The 17,924-nt window shown below is 40.5% G+C and overlaps 1 protein-coding gene across 5 annotated transcripts in view; it reads left to right on the top strand.

Annotated features, from left to right (window-relative positions):
- Nucleotides 1–520: 520 nt before the first annotated feature.
- UBR4 (ubiquitin protein ligase E3 component n-recognin 4) overlaps nt 521–17,924 on the top strand; it is a 128,249-nt gene continuing 110,845 nt past the window's right edge. For all 5 annotated transcript variants that reach the window (XM_063105281.1, XM_063105279.1, XM_063105278.1 and 2 more), the window contains exons 1-11: nt 521–724; nt 6,919–7,016; nt 8,239–8,342; nt 9,286–9,415; nt 9,530–9,669; nt 10,366–10,468; nt 10,605–10,746; nt 11,068–11,192; nt 14,476–14,600; nt 15,215–15,274; nt 15,369–15,559. In XM_063105281.1, coding sequence (XP_062961351.1) covers nt 540–724; nt 6,919–7,016; nt 8,239–8,342; nt 9,286–9,415; nt 9,530–9,669; nt 10,366–10,468; nt 10,605–10,746; nt 11,068–11,192; nt 14,476–14,600; nt 15,215–15,274; nt 15,369–15,559 — 1,403 coding nt within the window. In that variant the 5' untranslated portion in view covers nt 521–539. The remainder of the gene's footprint in view (nt 725–6,918; nt 7,017–8,238; nt 8,343–9,285; nt 9,416–9,529; nt 9,670–10,365; nt 10,469–10,604; nt 10,747–11,067; nt 11,193–14,475; nt 14,601–15,214; nt 15,275–15,368; nt 15,560–17,924) is intronic.

Raw genomic sequence — 17,924 nt, 5'->3', positions numbered from 1 at the left:
AAAAAATTTGAGCGCGAAGAGAATAAGGATTAGTGATTAAAATAATAGCGAGAGGTGCTACCGAATTACTATTGGGGAGAAATGGGGGGAAGAAGCGGGTGAGAGTGGGTAGGCTTCGGTCTCTTCTCGTCTTTAGACGTCCCAGGTTGGGGCCATTATATTCGCCGATACATCATCAACTCTGCTGCCCCGGACTTGTCCACTGAACCCAAGTCCCAAACTTACCTTTCCTACGTGTCCAGAAGCCACACAGCTCTCATCTGCATAAGCAGCTCCCAGGGCGCAGGCGCGGAGGTTATCGCTCCCTGGCGCATCCCAGAAGCGCTACGTTCTGCGCAGGCGCATTACCTCCGCCCCGCCCCGCCCCGCCGGTCTGCTCTTCCTGTGAGAGCAGAGAGGCGGCCCCACGCAGCACGTTTATGGCCGGCGACTGCGTCGCGCAGTCTGATGCGGCGGATTGCGTCACTTCCGCCCCTCCCGGGAGGCGGTGCTGGGCCGGTGGCAAGCCCCCGGAGGGAGCCGCAGTAGTACGACGGAAGATGGCGACGAGCGGCGGCGAAGAGACGGCGGCAGCGGCGGCAGCGGCGCCGGCGCCCGGGGCCCCGGCCCCGGGTGGGGAGACGACCCCCGGCTGGGAAGTGGCGGTGCGGCCCCTGTTGTCCGCGTCCTACTCCGCCTTTGAGATGAAGGAGTTGCCGCAGCTGGTGGCCTCAGTCATCGAGAGGTACCGGGCGGCGGCCCCGGCGGGGCGGCGCGGGGGGGGGGCGGGGAGGTCGATCCGGATCGTGTGGACCCACTTCCCGGGCCTCCTCCTGCCACTTGGAGACCCCCTCCCCAGTCACGGCTTCGGGGCTCCCGGGCCCTGGGAGACCAGGACGTGTCCGGGGCTCGTTCTTTCAGCCCATGTAAATCATCCGTGCCTCAATTTCCCCTCCCAAGCAAAACTCTGAGGCCGCCCTTACAGGAGGGCGTGGCCGGACACGTTTGAGAGTGACTTTGAGATGCATCGCGGTGTGAGGGAATGTCACCGGAGCTGCCCCCTGTGTTAAGGTCAAAGCACAGATGAGTTTGCATTTCTCGTCCGCACTCATCCCCCTAGCCTGGGCCGGAGCGGAGCCCAAGGTTTAAATTGGAGACCTGCCACTAAATTTAATAACGGTCTGTCCGCGGTGCTGTGATCACTGGGGACACGTGCTGTTTCTGTGACTGAAGCCACTGATGACTTTATTTCTCCGTTGCACTCCTTGTACATTTCTAGTGTAACGATCTTTGATTAAAAACATTTCGGTGTGTGAGTCTGAGAGTCATTTTACCAAAGGAATGTTCTCTCATTTTCTCTCTCTCTTTCTCACTCAGGATCTTCACACTCTTTTACAAATGAGACTATTGGTTTGTTAATACATGGTTTCGTCTTTTTGCACAGTTGGGTTCGTACAAAGGTGGTGACAGAGTGCCTACCTTTCCCTGACATATGCTCAGAGCAGTCTTCCCTTAGTTTAATAGTAGATTTATGCTTTTAAAGCCAATCTCACTTTGATTCTTCTAGCCTGATCTTAACTTCAGCAACTCCTGGCTATTGCTGACTGGGTCATTGGTTTTGGTAACTTCACAATGAACTTTACAGATGGATTTTCCTATATAATCAGTAAGCCAAGAATGTTCTGAAGATATATATTGAGAATACTCTCAAATTATGTAGCCTCTTTTATTTTTATTTTTATTATTTTAAACATTTGGATTAGCGGTATTTTTTCCTGAACCATAGTTGTCATGTTACTTATAATGAACAATGTTCCACTCTTTTCAGAACATTTATTTTTATGTTTTCATGGACATGAGCTGAATAGGTTATAAAGTCATTTGTCAATACCTTCCTATACATCCTCTATTCTGGGTCCACGCCTTTTAAACTATTGTAGTTGAGTAACACTCTCCAACCCTGGGAAAGAGCCAAAACCAAATGCATCAAAATAGGCTTCAATTTTGCCATATGAGTGATAGCGGCCCCTCCCACACCCTGTATTAGCTGAGATAATCGAGTTGTCTGTGTTTGTAGACATTAGTAAGACCTCTCTTTATGGTTTAGAAAAGAAGTCCAAGCTGTTTAGTAACACAAACTTTTATTGGAAGGCACGATTTTTGAAGTCTCTGTTCTGGTTTTTCTGGCTCAGTTAACTTTAAAAACCTGTTGTGTGTCCTTGTCAGGGTCTGTGAGAGGAGCATGATCTTAAGAAAAATTTCCAAAAGAAATATCTGGCTTACAGGTTTCTTTAGAGTGAGAACAACTAAACATGTCAAATACTCACTTAGGTGTAGAGCAGAGGTTGGCAAACTTTCTGTAAAGGACCAGAAAGTAAATAATTGTGGGTTAAGTGGTCTCTGTGTAGATTGCTCAACTCTGCCATTGTAGCATGAAAACAGCCATAAATAATACATAAATGAATGAGCGTGGCTGTATTCATAATCTTATTTAGGGACACAGAAATTTAAATTTCATGTGATATTTACATGTCACAAAATATTCCTTTGATTTTTTTTTTCAGTCATAAAAAAAGTGCATAAACCATTCTTAGCTATGGGCCAGACAAAAACAGGCAGCTGGCTGGATTTGGCCTGCAGGCCATAGTTGGCCAATCCCTGGCATAGAGCACACATATACCCTGCTATCAGTATTCTGTTTCTCAAAAGTTTTCTTTATTTACCTTTCCAAAAACTGAAGTAGGGGCCTCAGAATTGTGGAGTATTTCTTGCGTAGGGAGTTACGGCCACAGAGTATATTAGCAGGTCAAAGCCAACAGTGTATGGAGCTGAGGTGGGATACATTTTCTAGCTAATCAAAGGTTTAGATGTCTAGGCTGTTACTTTACTGATGTGGTTGCCACTCCCATCTTCTGCAGTTCCCTTGTTTCTTTCTATTGTTATCCTTGCCGTGTTTTTCTGCCTTGTCTCCAGGGACCTTCTATTTGGTAATCTACTACAAAATTATCTGTGGTAATCTACTACTCTCTGCTTCCCTTTTTGATGTCCTGGCTCCATCATGCCAGCTCTTACTTCCTATGTGGCAATCTGTGCATCCGTTGAATTCCTCTGTTTTGACACACACTCTAAGAGATTCCTCAGTACTCCACCATTCTGGTTTCCATCTCTATTCTTTCTTACATTCATAGTTGGAATTGACCTTTTGAGGAAAAGATAGATAAAAAATTCCTGGGTCCAAACTCAGTTTGTTAAGTTTGTTTGACTCTGTAACCAAACTAAATGAAGGAGGAATAGATTAGCATGGATAAATTGGGAAACATACACTCAAAGCTATCTTTAGATTTTTGAAAGAAAAAGATAATTTAGTTTATTTAAAAGGGAGTTCATTTTCATTTCTATTGCCTATAGCTAGGATGTCTTTTAGTAGTAGAGACTACTAAAATCTTTTTAACACTATCATTGATAGTTTAAAAAAATCTTTTAAACACGATTACAGACCAGAATTGGAGCTAGAATTAATTCAGTGGAGCATATGACATAAATTAGTGTAATTGCTGAATGTAGCTTTCTGTGTTAAGGTACAGAGAATTTCTATTTTAACTCTGCAGGATCTGCTGGTGAGCATGATTACCATTGAACAATGTGATTGACTCTTTGTAGATAAAAAATATGCATGCTCTTTTTCCCTGAGCCAGTCCTTCCTGGGCTGACCTGGCCTCTTTAGTGATAAGCCTTTTTGAGAATCTCCGCTTCCCAAATATTTGATAGAATTTAGGGCAAAGAGGCCTGCTTGGCAAGGGGGAGGCTTGTATAACATTCCCATTAGATAAGGCACATTGATTTCCTAAAAATCTTGAAAGGGATGCACTAATGCTATGATCTTTTGAACGTATATACTGCAGGTCATAAGTTGATGATTGACTTACAGGAAGGAAATAAAAAAAGCTCACCACCAAAAGATGGAGTATAATTGTGAGTTTAGTCCTCATGACTAATGTTTCTATGTCTTAATATCACATTCACTACAGATTTGTCAAGTATGAGGGCAGTATTGGAAAGAAAGCTTTCAGTTCTTCAGTTAACACACAGCAGACCGTGTGTGTGTGTGTGTGTGTGTGTGTGTGTGTGTGTGTGTGTGTGTGTGTGTATAAATAAATGAATAAGCAAGATTGTAAGTATCATGAAACAAACATTGGATTTTGTACTTGAGAGTTCATGAATCTGATGAAGGGAATGGGGCTTGTGCAGTTTCCATGATTAATGAATGAGTTAGGTAGTATGTTATCTAAGAGGGAGAGATTCTTCCTCTGTGTTATATTTGCTTTCTATTATAAGAGGTGACCCCTTAGTCTTTTATTATGCCCCATTCTCAGATTTCCATCTCTTCCTAAAAAAGAGCTGGATATTTCCAGATGTTCACCAGTTATTTTTTCACTTACACATCAAATTGGATTTATCTGATCTGGCTGCTTAGCTGCGTTTCCCTTTGTACTCTGCATCACGTTTATTTAGTATGGAATATAAAAGCTTTGGATTCCATGTCTATCAGCAGTGTTTCAGGCTCAGTGGTGCTATTGTTGCAAAGTTTGTTAGAAGCAGCAGGTGTTTTAGGAAGATAGCTTGACCAACCAGTGGAAAGACACACTTTTACCTTTAAGTCTCCTTATTTTTCTTCCTTTGTGTTATGTTTGCTTTCAGTTTGTTCATTCCTCCCCTTCCTACCTTACTTCTTGCCCTTTGTTTCATTTTTCCATTTCTTAGCATCCTCTGCTTTCTTGGTGTCTGTCAGTTTCTTAGGGAATGATGATGGGGAAGTATGGCTTATATATACTGTTTGTTTACAATTCAGAGATATGACAATGTTCATTATTTCTCTGTTCCCTCCTTCAGATCTTTTTATTTATTTGTTTATTTTTAATTCTTTGACTTCAAGTCTTTTAAAACAAATTTTTCCCCGGTTTGTTCTTATTTGCCCTCAGTAAATTTTAAGTGGGGCTGAAGACTACTCATTTTTTTCTCTGCCAATGTCCAACTTTCCCCAGAGTATATTCTTCCTGTTTCTTTATTGGAGTAAGGCTGTTGTATGTTTCTAGGTGAGGAAGTTGGGTTCATTAAATCACAATGAAGTGACACTGAACCAGGCAATTAAATGAGTTTATTTCTATATTTTGGATATATTTTATTATCAGAATGCAAATGAAAGCAACAGAATAATTTCATCTTTTGGGTGGGCAGTTTTCCTCTTATGTTTGGTAAACTGTTCAGCTGAAAGAAGTGGGGGTAAACAGCTCTGAACTTTTGAAATAAATCATGGAAGGTAAATAAACTCAGTAAAACACAACATCAAATTACACAGTAGAAGAGCCTTAGAACAATGAGTAAGAAAGTGTAAGGATGGAAGTGAAGGGCAAGCTTAGTAGCGAGTTTTCTGCTGACTGTATGAGCCTTGCAAATGTGTTGGTCATCAGGAACTTTGCGTGCTGCTTTGTGGTTAAAGGTTTTTGTTTCGTGCTTTTTATCTATCCTGACAAATAGGGGAAAATGACCCTTGGTGGGCAAGAGGATCCTTGCACATCATAAGTGCTCTATAAATATTTTTTCTTGGTGAGTGAGTTATTCTAAGATAAGGGACTTATATCTGATACATACCTGTTTATCCTTGACAAGTCCCCAAATAGCAAAGTGCTTGCCATGCCAAACTCTTAAATGTTATTTGAGGTGTTTCATCACTCACATTGGCACCTTTCAAACACTTGTCTTTTTGGCTCTTGTGTTCATTTGGCAAGAGGATAGTCCTGCCAGCAGTGAATGGAGTCCTCACTCTGTTTATGTTTCCTTTCCTAGGCTGATACTTCTTGCTGGGGAATTAACTTACTAAAGAAACTATTTTTTTTTTTTTTTTGGTCTTTTTCGTGACCAGTACTCAGGCAGTGAATGCACCGGCCATTCCTATATAGGATCCGAACCCGCAGCGGGAGCGTCGCCGCGCTCCCAGCGCTGCGCTCTCCCAAGTGCACCACGGGCTCGGCCCCTAAAGAAACTATTTAGCCACATCTCTCTGCTCTTCTTATTTAATAAGATGCATTTTAGTCTTGTCTTTGCTTTCATGTTTCCTGAATTGTGGATTAGCATCTGAGTTATTAGAATGACTTAAATGTATCCAGCATTTAGACCTAGTTGGGCTACAGATTTTTACAGAAGAGGGCATTTCATCAGCTAAAGATAAGGAATGTGGTTTTAAAAAAAAAAAATCACTGAATCTGTTGTGATCTAGCTGTTGCCTACTTGTGGGGGGTGGGGAGTGAGGTGGAGAGGATGACTCTTTTACCTACTGAATTTTGGATTTTAGCACTGATCAGATGATTTCTTACCTTGAGTTGTTAAGTTACTGTGTACTATGGCTAGCCTTGTTTGGTCTTCAAAATGGGTTACTTTTTTGGGGGAGGGGTGCAGCTGGCTGGTATGGGGATCTGAACCTTTGATCTTGGTGTTACCAACATAGTGCTCTAACCAACTGAGCTAACTGGCCAGCCCTAAAATAGATTATTTTAATCTGTATTCCCAACTAACAGTATTTTGAGTGCTCCAGTCTACCCCCTTTTGGCCATCAATAACGAAGGCATTATTAGCTTTTGGTGTTTGCCAATCAGTAATGTACGACAAATTGGTATCCTGTTATATATTTTACTTGCATTTCTTTAGTTCTAAATGAGTTTGAAAATGTTTTCTGTTTCTTAGCCTCTGTGTCTCACTAAGCTTGATACCTTGAACAAGATACTTAATTTTAATTCTGTAAGGTTCACTTTCCCAGTCTTGAGTATGGAAATGATAATACTACCTACTAAGTAGGGTTGCTAAAAGGATTAAATAAGGTAATGCCTATAAAAAGGTATCTGGCACATAGGAAGCACTAAGCTGGCTGAATTGTTTTCTTTGCAGTGAATCAGAAATCCTGCACCACGAGAAGCAGTACGAGCCATTCTACTCATCTTTTGTTGCACTTTCCACACACTATATTACAACAGTTTGCAGTCTCAGTAAGTATTCCACTCTTGTCATTCCCTTCTGAGGGCTCATGAATAGGGGGATTGTTTATCCTCTTGGTAGAGCGTCTGAACAAGTTGTTAATGAGGTCTATGTTTTAGCACTCCTAAGCTGTTTACCCAAGAGTGGAGACAACTGTCGGCTGTGATGAGGCTCCAGAGGTTACCTTACCTAGGCCAACTGAGTGGGATTTAAAAACTACTAGGCTTGGACACCTGCTTCATAACCATTAAGTTAACCTCCCTTCTCTTCTTAATCAAAACATTTTATTGATTTAATGCATGTAATTATTAGTATTTTAATTTCTTGGGGGTTGGTGGTAGTGGTGAGTACTGACTTCTGTGGTTAGCAGCCACTAACCAAGCCTCTTTTCCTTGATTTTGTTGAGAATGTGAATTCACCTTTTATGTTCTCTGGTGTATGAAGGGATTTTGACTTTAGTTCCCCATTTTCTTTATTTTTCTACCCCCAAAGTGACCAAACCCTACTTTACATTATTTCTGAATTTTTCCTTTTTCAGTTTATTTTTTTATCCTAACTCAGTAGTTCAGAAGAATCCTAATTATTTGTTTACTTGAGTAGTTTGCTAAGCAAGTAAACTGAATGGAAACTATAGAGTTGCTCAATAATCTTTTAGTGTCCGATGCTGTTTATTACAGGCACTGGCTACTGGTGGAAGCATCACTTTTAGTATGTAGAAACTTTGTGTAGGAGGCCATTGCAAAAAGTAATTTAGAATCTGTGGGAAAGGAGAGAGAGTATAGTCTAGTGGTTAAGAGTGTGAACTCTAGAGGCAGACTGCCTGGATTTGAATCTGGCTGTGTGATTTTGGGCAAGTCAGTTACCTTGTCTGTGTTTAAGTTTGCTCTTCTGTTAAAAATGATGGAAGGAGATAATAATAATATCTACCTCATAGAACTGATTTAAGGATTAAATGAATTAATATATTTTAAGTGCTTGGTACTTAGTATGATGTGTTTCCTATTATAATTATGTTAATAGTCAGTAAATGCAAGATGAATTGATCTATAAGCACTTGATGGTTATTAATGCCAAAATGCCTTGTTTGCTCCTTGTGCTGTTAGTTCTCAATAATTTTTATCATAGAATAATATTGGGGATGTTGGACATAAGGAGCTTAACATTTGTTTTGCTTGATTTACTGATTGTGAGGCCGAATAGTCTGAGATTAAGTAAAATTTATTACTTTTTCAGTTCCTCGGAACCAACTTCAGTCGGTGGCAGCAGCCTGTAAAGTCCTAATTGAGTTTTCTCTACTGCGTCTGGAGAATCCAGATGAGGCTTGTGCTGTGTCCCAGGTGAGAGTGATGAGCCCATTTTTGGCCCTTATTTTGCAGTAGGATTGTGAATGACTAGTGGAATTGATGGACAATGGATGGCATAAAGCAGAGGTTGGGAAACTTTTCTGTAATAGGTGAGATAGTGAATAATCTTAGGGACATATGGTATCTGTTGCAACTAGTCAACGTCTGCCTTTTTTTTTTTTTTTTTTTTTTTTAAAAAGATGACCGGTAAGGGGATCTTAACCCTTGACTTGGTGTTGTCAGCACCACGCTCAGCCAGTGAGCAACCGGCCATCCCTATATGGGATCCGAACCCGTGGCCTTGGTGTTATCAGCACCACACTCTCCCGAGTGAGCCACGGGCTGGCCCCCAACGTCTGCCTTTGTAATGTGAAAGCAGCCATGCATGGTACATAAATAAGTGAACGTGGCTGTGTTCCAATGAACTCTATTTACAAAAACAGTGAGCTGAATTGGGCTGTAGTTTGTCAACCTCTGGTACATAGGGCTGTGGAGTCTTTTTCAAGGATTGCAAATTTGCATACCTACAGTGGCCAGGTAACATAAAATGAGTAAAGCATGCTAGTTGAGAAGGTTTCAGGCCCCAACTCAAGGGGCTAATCACTGTTTGGCTCTGGCTGATTATTGCCATGCAGGAATAGAGGCTCAAAGTTGCTATATCTGAGAATTATTGAGAAATTTAAGAAGCCTGGATTTTTTTGTGAATCCTTCCATTTTTTAAAAAAGCTAGCCATAAATTCAAATAAAAAAAAAAAACTTTGAGAACAACATAAATCTGCAAGATGGGGACCATCGGCTTGCAATCTTTGCTTTAGTGTTTTTTTTTCCCTTCAAATTGCGGTTCTTTATATGAACCTAAATATGGCCCTGTGCCAGTTAGAATTCCCAAAACAGTAGAATCTTCTGAAAGACATGTTTAAATTTTTTTTCTTTTCAGAAACACTTGATTCTCCTAATCAAGGGTCTGTGCACTGGCTGTAGCCGACTAGATAGAACTGAAATTATCACGTTTACAGCAATGATGAAATCTGCCAAGCTGCCGCAAACAGTGAAGACACTTTCAGATGGTGAGTGTTCCTTTGACAGACCTGGTTATGTGGCTACCTCCATGGCCAGCTTTTTCCTGTTTTGCCTTCTAGTGGCACTGTCTTTATCTCGTTTTTTGCTTTTGTATTTTACAGTGGAAGATCAGAAAGAGCTGGCCTCACCACTAAGTCCCGAGCTGAGGCAGAAGGAGGTACAGATGAATTTTTTGAACCAGCTGACCTCAGTTTTCAACCCTAGAACTGTAGCATCACCGCCCATCAGTTCACAGACTCTGGTGAGTTCCTTTAGCCAAATGTCCTCATCTTTGTGAGATTTAAGACCATAACACAAGGAAAAAAAAGTAATGTGTTTTATGTATGTATGTGATATAAAATGATATACATGCCTATGGTAGGAAAAAAATTGAAGAATACAAAAAAAGTAAAATTTATGCCAACTTCTGTTCAGTTATCACTATTTTGACGACCATTCTCTAGGCATTTTTCTTTTCTTTTTTTTTTTTTTTTTTTAAAAGATGACCGGTAAGGGGATCTTAACCCTTGACTTGGTGTTGTCAGCACCACACTCAGCCAGTGAGCGAACCGGCCATCCGTATATGGGATCCGAACCCGGGGCCTTGGTGTTATCAGCACCGTACTCTCCCGAGTGAGCCACGGGCCGGCCCCTCTAGGCATTTTTCAATGCAAATAAACAAATATAAAGAGCCTGTGCAGTTTTCTGTAAAAGGCATCACTGTATACTAGTTGAAGAATATATATATTTTGTAAAGCTATATATTTTTCCCCTCTTGGGAAAGTAACCTATATTTTCTCCAACATTAGTGAGGAATTTACCCATCATTAGCTGGAGAGTCTGAAGTGTATCCATGGAGCTGTTGCTTACTTTGGACAGTTGGTTTGGTTCTGAACTCCAAGGCAGCAGGCAAGGAACAGATGATAGTGTCTTGATAAAGCCCTGTGTTTCTCTTCAGGTGGAAGGAGAAAGTGATGAGCAGTCATCCATAGATCAAGCCTCTGCTCTCAGAACCAAGAATGTGTTTATAGCTCAGAATGTGGCTAGTCTTCAAGAGCTTGGTGAGACTCCCAGCTGTTGTCAGAAAGCTGATTTCTCTGCTTACCAAAATTCCTTAAGTGTGCTTCTTCCATGTGGAGAAGAATCAAGCATCAGATGGAGGCATGTTTGTAATGTTGTGCCTTTTTACTAATTCAGGTGGCTCAGAAAAACTACTTCGTGTGTGTTTGAACCTGCCGTATTTCCTACGCTACATCAATCGTTTCCAAGATGCAGTGTTGGCCAATTCCTTCTTCATCATGCCTGCAACAGTAGCAGATGCCACTGCTGTTCGTAATGGGTAAGGTGCTCCACGGTTCATATGCTTTAAAGGAATATAACTGGGTAGTTTTTCATGGCATGCTGATTTTCTTTTTTTTTTTTAAAGATGACCAGTAAGGGTATCTTAACCCTTAACTTGGTGTTGTCAGCACCACGCTCTCTCAAGTGAGCGAACCGGCCATCCCTATATAGGGATCTGAACCTGTGGCCTTGGTGTTATCAGCACCACACTCTCCCAAGGGACCCATGGGCCGGCCCTGATGTTTTTTGACTATCAAATTAGAGAAGGAAGTGATTCTAAGAGACACTTTTGTTGCCCTTCTCTTCTGTTATGTTCCAGTTTTCATTCACTGGTGATTGATGTAACTATGGCATTGGATACCCTTTCTCTACCTGTGTTGGAACCTCTTAATCCTTCTCGTCTACAAGATGTGACAGTCCTCAGCCTAAGTTGTCTCTATGCAGGTGAGAAGTTATTACATCTAGTCCCACTTTCTTAGTCAAGCACAGGTATATTTCCCGGAAACCATGAGAATCTTTCTCACTACTCTGTTGTCTCCCCCTTCACTTGTTCTCTTACTCCATGGATCATCTAACATCATTTCTAGGTGAAATGAGGTCTCAGTAGCATCTTTGTGAATGGTCTTGTTTAACTGTTGGCATCGTGTAGTATGTACATTTAACTTCATAGTATGTGTAGGTATTAAGTATCTACTGTATGAAAAACTAAATGCTAAGGACCGTTGGGATGTTGAGATGAACAAAGTATAGTTCCTGCCCTCAAGGAGCCTATACCTGAGCAGTGGAGAACAGACAGGGCTAAACAGAATAATATAAAGCAGGGGATGATAAAGGCGTTAAGAGAAGTGTAGAATATTTGGGGCACACAAAGAAGGGAGAGATTGAGTGTTGCTGTGGGAGCAGATTTGAAGAAGTCTTCATGGAACAGGCAGTATCTCTTTATATTGATAAATGTGAAGAATGTTATTCTCGATGCTCCTATAAAATCCTCTTTCTTCCTGTTGATCATGGTGCCTTGGAAATGGGGCCTGAGAGCTGGTGTTTACTCTCTTTTAAATTATTGTTAAAGTGACTTTTTTTTTTTTTTTTTGTCTTTTTCATGACCGGCACTCAGCCAGTGAGTGCACCCGCCAGTCCTATATAGGATCCGAACCCGCGGCGGGAGCGTCGCTGCGCTCCCAGCGCCGCACTCTCCCGAGTGCGCCATGGGCTCGGCCCCTTGTTAAAGTGACTTTTTAATCCAAATCACTTATCCGTGGTTTTAAATTTGAAGACATACCATATAGCCCTAGTATGTTTTCGAAGGTATAGCAGTTTCAGAAGTTTACTTGATTCACCATGTTAGGGTTTGAACAGGACAGGCTGCCTTGGAAGCATCAAGAAATTGCTGAGGTTGACTCATCTCTATACATTCTTTGAACAGCTTTAGTTTGAATGTCTGTGTGCAAATAGGACTAAAGATAAAGGTGTCTCTGCTCTTAAGGACATTACTGTCTTTTAGACAATATTAGTAAATAACATATATGTAAAAGAAACTGAATGAGGTGAGGAGAAAGTGCCATGGAAGTTTAGAGGAGGCAGAACTCTTGAGTTGGGGAAGGCAGTAGTCACAGAGGAGTTCTGATGTTATATCTCTCTTGTTAGAAAGATAGGATTTCAGCTTGGCTATCCCTAGACAGGCAAAAGCAGTACCAAAAGTATCCTAGAATTTGGGGGAACATACTGCTAAATGGGTGTGTAAATCCATAGGTTTTATGGGTATTAGTGGGTGTTGTGTAGCTGAACCAAAAGTAGGACTCAGTTAGAAATGCAAGCTAAGTCATTTGGACTATATCCTATGAACAGTAGAGACCATTAAAGATTCTGAAGTGCGAGAGGATCTGAGCTGTATTTTAGGAAGAACATTCAGGCGGTAGTATGCAAGATATTTTGGTGTGGGGAAATACTGGAGTCAGGGAGACTGGTTAGGAGGAATTTGTAGTCATTCAGGCAAGACACATTTAGGGCCTGAGCTAAAGCAGCAGCATTAAGAGTAGAAAGCTAAAGCGGGCCGAGCCCGTGGTGCACTCAGTAGAGTGCAGCGCTGGGAGCGCGGCAACACTCCCGCCACGGGTTCGGATCCTATATAGGAATGACCAGTGCACTCACTGGCTGAGTGCCGGTCACGAAAACGACAAAAAAAAAAAAAAAAAAAAAAAGAGTAGAAAGCTAAAGATTCATGTGAGATACATTTTTCCAAGGTGATTTCTGTGTTTAATTTTCTAGTGCTCTACGTTTGATCTTGCATTTTTAATTTGGGGTTTATTAATTTTAATTTCCAGAGAATTTCTTAACTATCACATGGATTTCAATGTATTTAGTCAATAAGTAATTAAAGTAAATAGGATTAAAGATTCCTTAAAAATTCATTGTTGGATTAAAGATTCCAGACTTGGTTTGTTGTTGAGATCTGATCACTTGGGATTTAATTTAAAGAAAGGGATTTGGCTTTGATGTCTTTCAGAAATACCAAGTATGAGGTTTTTTTTCATAATCTTTTTTTTTTTAAAGATGACCGGTAAGGGGATCTTAACCCTTGACTTGGTGTTGTCAGCACCACGCTCAGCCAGTGAGCGAACCGGCCATCCGTATATGGGATCCGAACCCTGGGCCTTGGTGTTATCAGCACCGCACTCTCCCGAGTGAGCCACGGGCCGGCCCTTTTTTCATAATCTTAAAAAAATTTATTTTTAAAAAGATGACTAGATTTTATGTACATATGTATGTATTTTTTGGGGGGGTGGCTGGCCAGTTCAGAGATCAACACTGTGCTCTAACCAATTGAGCTAACTGGCCAGCCATAGATTTTATTTTTAAAGCAGTTTTAGGTTTACAGAAAAATTGAGCAGATTGTACAGAGTTCCCATATAACTCCTCTTCCCCATACACAGTTCCTCTATTATTAACAACTTGAATTAGCATGGCACATTTGTTATCATTGATGAACCAATATTTCTTTGTTTTGTTTTTTGATGAACCAATATTGATACATTATTATTAACTAAAGTCCATAGTTTACATTGGGGTTCCCTCTTTGTACTGTGTAGTTCTGTGGGTTTTGACAGATGTATAATGTCATGTATCCATCATTACTATATCACACAGAATAGTTTCACAGCCCTAACAATCCCATGTGCTCCGCCTATTCATCCCTTACCCTGCCCTACTAACTACTAGTAACCACTGATCTTTTTACTGTCTGTTGTTTTATCTTTTCAAGAATGTCAAGTAGTTGGAATCATACAGTATGTAGCCTTTTCAGACTGGCTCCTTTCAGTTAGCAATATGCATTTAAGGTTCCTCCATGTCTTTTCTGGATTGATAGCTCATCTCTTTTTATTGCTGAATAAAATTCCATTGTATGGATGTAACACAGTTTGTTTATCCTTTCACCTGTTAAAGGACATCTTATTTGCTTCTAGTTGTTGGCGTTTATGGATATAGCTGCTGTAAATATTTGTGTGCAGTTTTTTTATGTGGACTTAAGTTTTCAGCTCATTTGGATAAATACCTAGGAGTGTGATTGCTGGATTGTATGTTAAGAGTGTGTTTAGTCTTGCTCTTATGGAGTTCATTTTCAGTAATCAAATTATGGAATTGCTTGTGGGTGGGATGTATTTTTATGTTCCAGTTTTGGTAGATTCTTGGAAGGACTCCATAATTGGAATCTATGCATCTTCCTTTTCAGGTGTGAGTGTGGCAACCTGCATGGCAATCCTTCATGTGGGTAGTGCCCAGCAAGTGCGGACAGGGTCCACAAGCTCCAAAGAAGAAGACTATGAAAGTGATGCAGCTACAATTGTCCAGAAATGTGTAAGCTGAGTATCTGGAGATATGGGGGTCTTGATTGTCCCAATGCAGGAATATGGCCAGTTCCACTTTCTTCCTTGATAGAGGAAGGGACTTAAGTATTCTTTATTTTCCTTTTCCTGGGTAGTAGGTCTAAGAAGGAGTCATTCAGCTTGTTTATTTGGCATATTGGTTTGCATAGATGCTTACCTTTCTCTTGGCTCTGTAGAAAACACAGAAACTTCGTGGTGGAAGTCGACCTTGTAAAAGATTAGTCATTCATTCAGCAAATACATTTGAGGGCTTCAGTGTACTTTTTGGGGAGACATATAATAAGCAAGATAATTTCAGATAGTAGTAAGTACATTAAACAAATTATGTTCAAAAGTAATCGATGTGGGGCTGGGGATTGGGTGGAGGTATTGCCTCTGAGAAGGTAACATTTGAACTGAATGAAAAGAGGGAGTCAGCTCCATATGAAGATCAAGGAAAGTGTGATGGAATTGTATCATTGAAAAGTGACCTGAGAATGTTTAACTCTTCATGTTAAATTAATTTGGGTGGGATTTAGTATTTATAATGAAATACATCAACTTATGTATTACTTAAGATTTTTGTGTCTGTTTGATATTGGACAGCTTGAGATCTATGACATGATTGGACAGGCAATCAGCAATTCCCGCCGCGCTGGTGGTGAGGTAAGACGCATGTGTCTGCTGCATTCCTATCTTGTAGTCTCTAAGATGTGGATATCTCTATGTTCATATTTTCATTTTGTGCCTTTTACAACAGCACTATCAGAACTTCCAATTGCTGGGTGCCTGGTGTTTGTTAAACAGCCTTTTCCTCATATTGAACCTCAGTCCTACTGCCTTGGCTGATAAGGGGAAAGAGAAAGATCCACTGGCTGCTCTCCGAGTCAGAGACATCCTTTCTCGTACAAAAGAGGGAGTGGGCTCTCCTAAACTGGGGCCTGGAAAAGGGTATGTGTCCACTTGATTGTCACTAATGTTTTGTTTTATTTTGTTTTCCTGCCATTTTATATTGATGAGGAACTAGTGTAGCTCATCTCTATACCAGTAGGAAAAAAATCGCCTTCTTACGTGGTTTGAATTTAACAACTAAGATGATGACCATGATCTACTGTCTCTACATTAAGCTGTGTGATTTTGGATAATTGACTCATTTTTACTGATCCTATTTTCTCATCTGTCGGAGGGAGAAAATAATCTGTGTAATGTGTTTTTTAGGATTTTTAAAGAAGGAAAATGCTTCTGTTTCTAACGTAGCCTCGTTTGACTTGGAGTTGAGTACTCACATGTTTAACCTGTAAGGTGAGGATATTGTCAGGTCCTCCTGGTTTGCTTCCTAAAGCATTTGCTACTATTTTAATGAAGTTTGGGCAATAAACCCTGCTTGCTAGGAAAGAAGAGTTATGATGAAGGTGATGTTCAAAATTTTGTTTTCTAAGCCCGGGCATTTCTGGGTTTTATTTATTCATTCAGTCCCTACCACGTACTAGGCTCTATTCTAGGCATTGAGGATACAGCACTAAAGAAAAGCCATGTTCTTGCCTTTATGAAGTTTTATTTTCTTATTTTCTATCTGGAGAAACTGTAAATGAATATACTGATAATTACAATATTGATTATGATATATAAGGGTTTTGAAGAAAAAGAAGCCAGAGTAAAGGGCTAGAAGATGACAAGGGCTGTTATTTTAGTTAGGATAGTCTGGAAAGATGACTGAAGACAGGATGTAAAGACCATATATGAGGTGACAGAGCAAGCCATGTTAATTATTTGGGGTAGAATTGTTCAGGTTTGATGTGGAAGTATAACTGGCATTTTTGAGGATCAGCAAGGTCAGTGTGGCTAGCATAGAGAAATTGAGGGGGAAAGTGGTAGAAAATCAGGTCAGAGAGATAGCCAGTGGCCAGATCATCTAGGGCCAAATGTGATAAGTAATGTTAGTTGGTTTTCAGCATGGGAGAGACATGGTCTGATTTAGTGATTTGAAAACCCAGCTGCCATGTGGCGAGTATACTGCAGGGGCATAAGACAGAAGGGAGGGGAACAGTTAGGAAGCTAACGCATCACTCCAAATGAGAGATAAAGGTGACTTGGGTGGTGGTGGTAAAGGCAGAGAAGATAGGTCAAGTGGGGATATGTTTGGAAGGTACAGCTGACAGCATTTGCTGATGGCTTGGATGCTGAGTGTGAAAAAGATGACAACAAAATATTTTGGCTTGAGCTTCTGGGTTGTGTTATTTACTGAGATGAGGAACATAGGTTTAGGAGTAGGTGGAATGGGAGGAAGAGGAAGAAACAAGTAATTTAATCTTGGCTGTGCTGAGTTTGAGATGATTGTTAGACCTCTATGTGAGATGTTGAGTAGGCAGTTGGTTATGTGAGTTTGGTTTTCAAGGAAGAGGTCAAATTCTGGACTTCATCAACACATTATTCACTGAGTATCTTCTCTGTCCCAGGCTCTGTGTTAGTTCTGTAATGCTGTAATGAACAAAAAATGGACACCTTCTCAAGAGATATGAAGTAGATATTCATACAAATGTATGTCAGGTTGTATCTAGAGAGTAGTATAATAGAGGCATTTGACCAGCCAGGGAAACCAAGGTAGGCTTCTCTGAGGAAGTGCTGATGGAGCTGAAATCTGAAATAGGTATTGAGATGGTAGGTGATAGATAGTAGGCAAGGTAGGGAGGTAAGAGTGTTCCAGGTTGAAGCGTAGTTTGTGATTTTATGAGTGACTTTCTACACTTTAGGCATAGTAAAGGAAAATGGGAGAATGCCAAAAGGAGTACCCTTAGAAGTAGCAGTTACGCTTTGCTTTTTCAGATTTAAAAAGAATACATGTACATTGTTTAAGTTACAAACCATACAGAGAAGCAGGAAAGGAAAAACAACATTCCAACTTTTACCACTCAAATTGATAAACACTCTTCCAGACATTTTTCTGTGCACATAGATAAAATACATACGCTCCTTGGCTTATGTTGGGATTATATTCCAAAAATACCATTGTAAGTTGAAAATATTGTTAAGTCAATAATGCATTTGATACAGGTACACCTAACCTGTTGAACATCATACCTTAGCCTAGCCTGCCTTAAACATGCTCAGAACACTTACATTAGCCTACAGTTGTGCAAAACCATCTAATGCAAAGCCTATTTTATAACAAACTGTTGAATATCTCATGTAATTTACTGATGTTCTGCTGAATGTATATTGCTTTTGCACCATTATAAAGTTGAAAAATTTTAAGTTGAACCATTGCAAGTCAGGATCGTCTGCATATAAGTTTGTAAAAATGGATCAATGTATACAA

Source organism: Cynocephalus volans, chromosome 8 (genome assembly GCF_027409185.1).
Source record: "Cynocephalus volans isolate mCynVol1 chromosome 8, mCynVol1.pri, whole genome shotgun sequence".
Taxonomy (NCBI): domain Eukaryota; kingdom Metazoa; phylum Chordata; class Mammalia; order Dermoptera; family Cynocephalidae; genus Cynocephalus; species Cynocephalus volans.
Note: the sequence above shows the minus strand (reverse complement) of the source record. Positions and strands in the feature narration are given on the sequence as shown.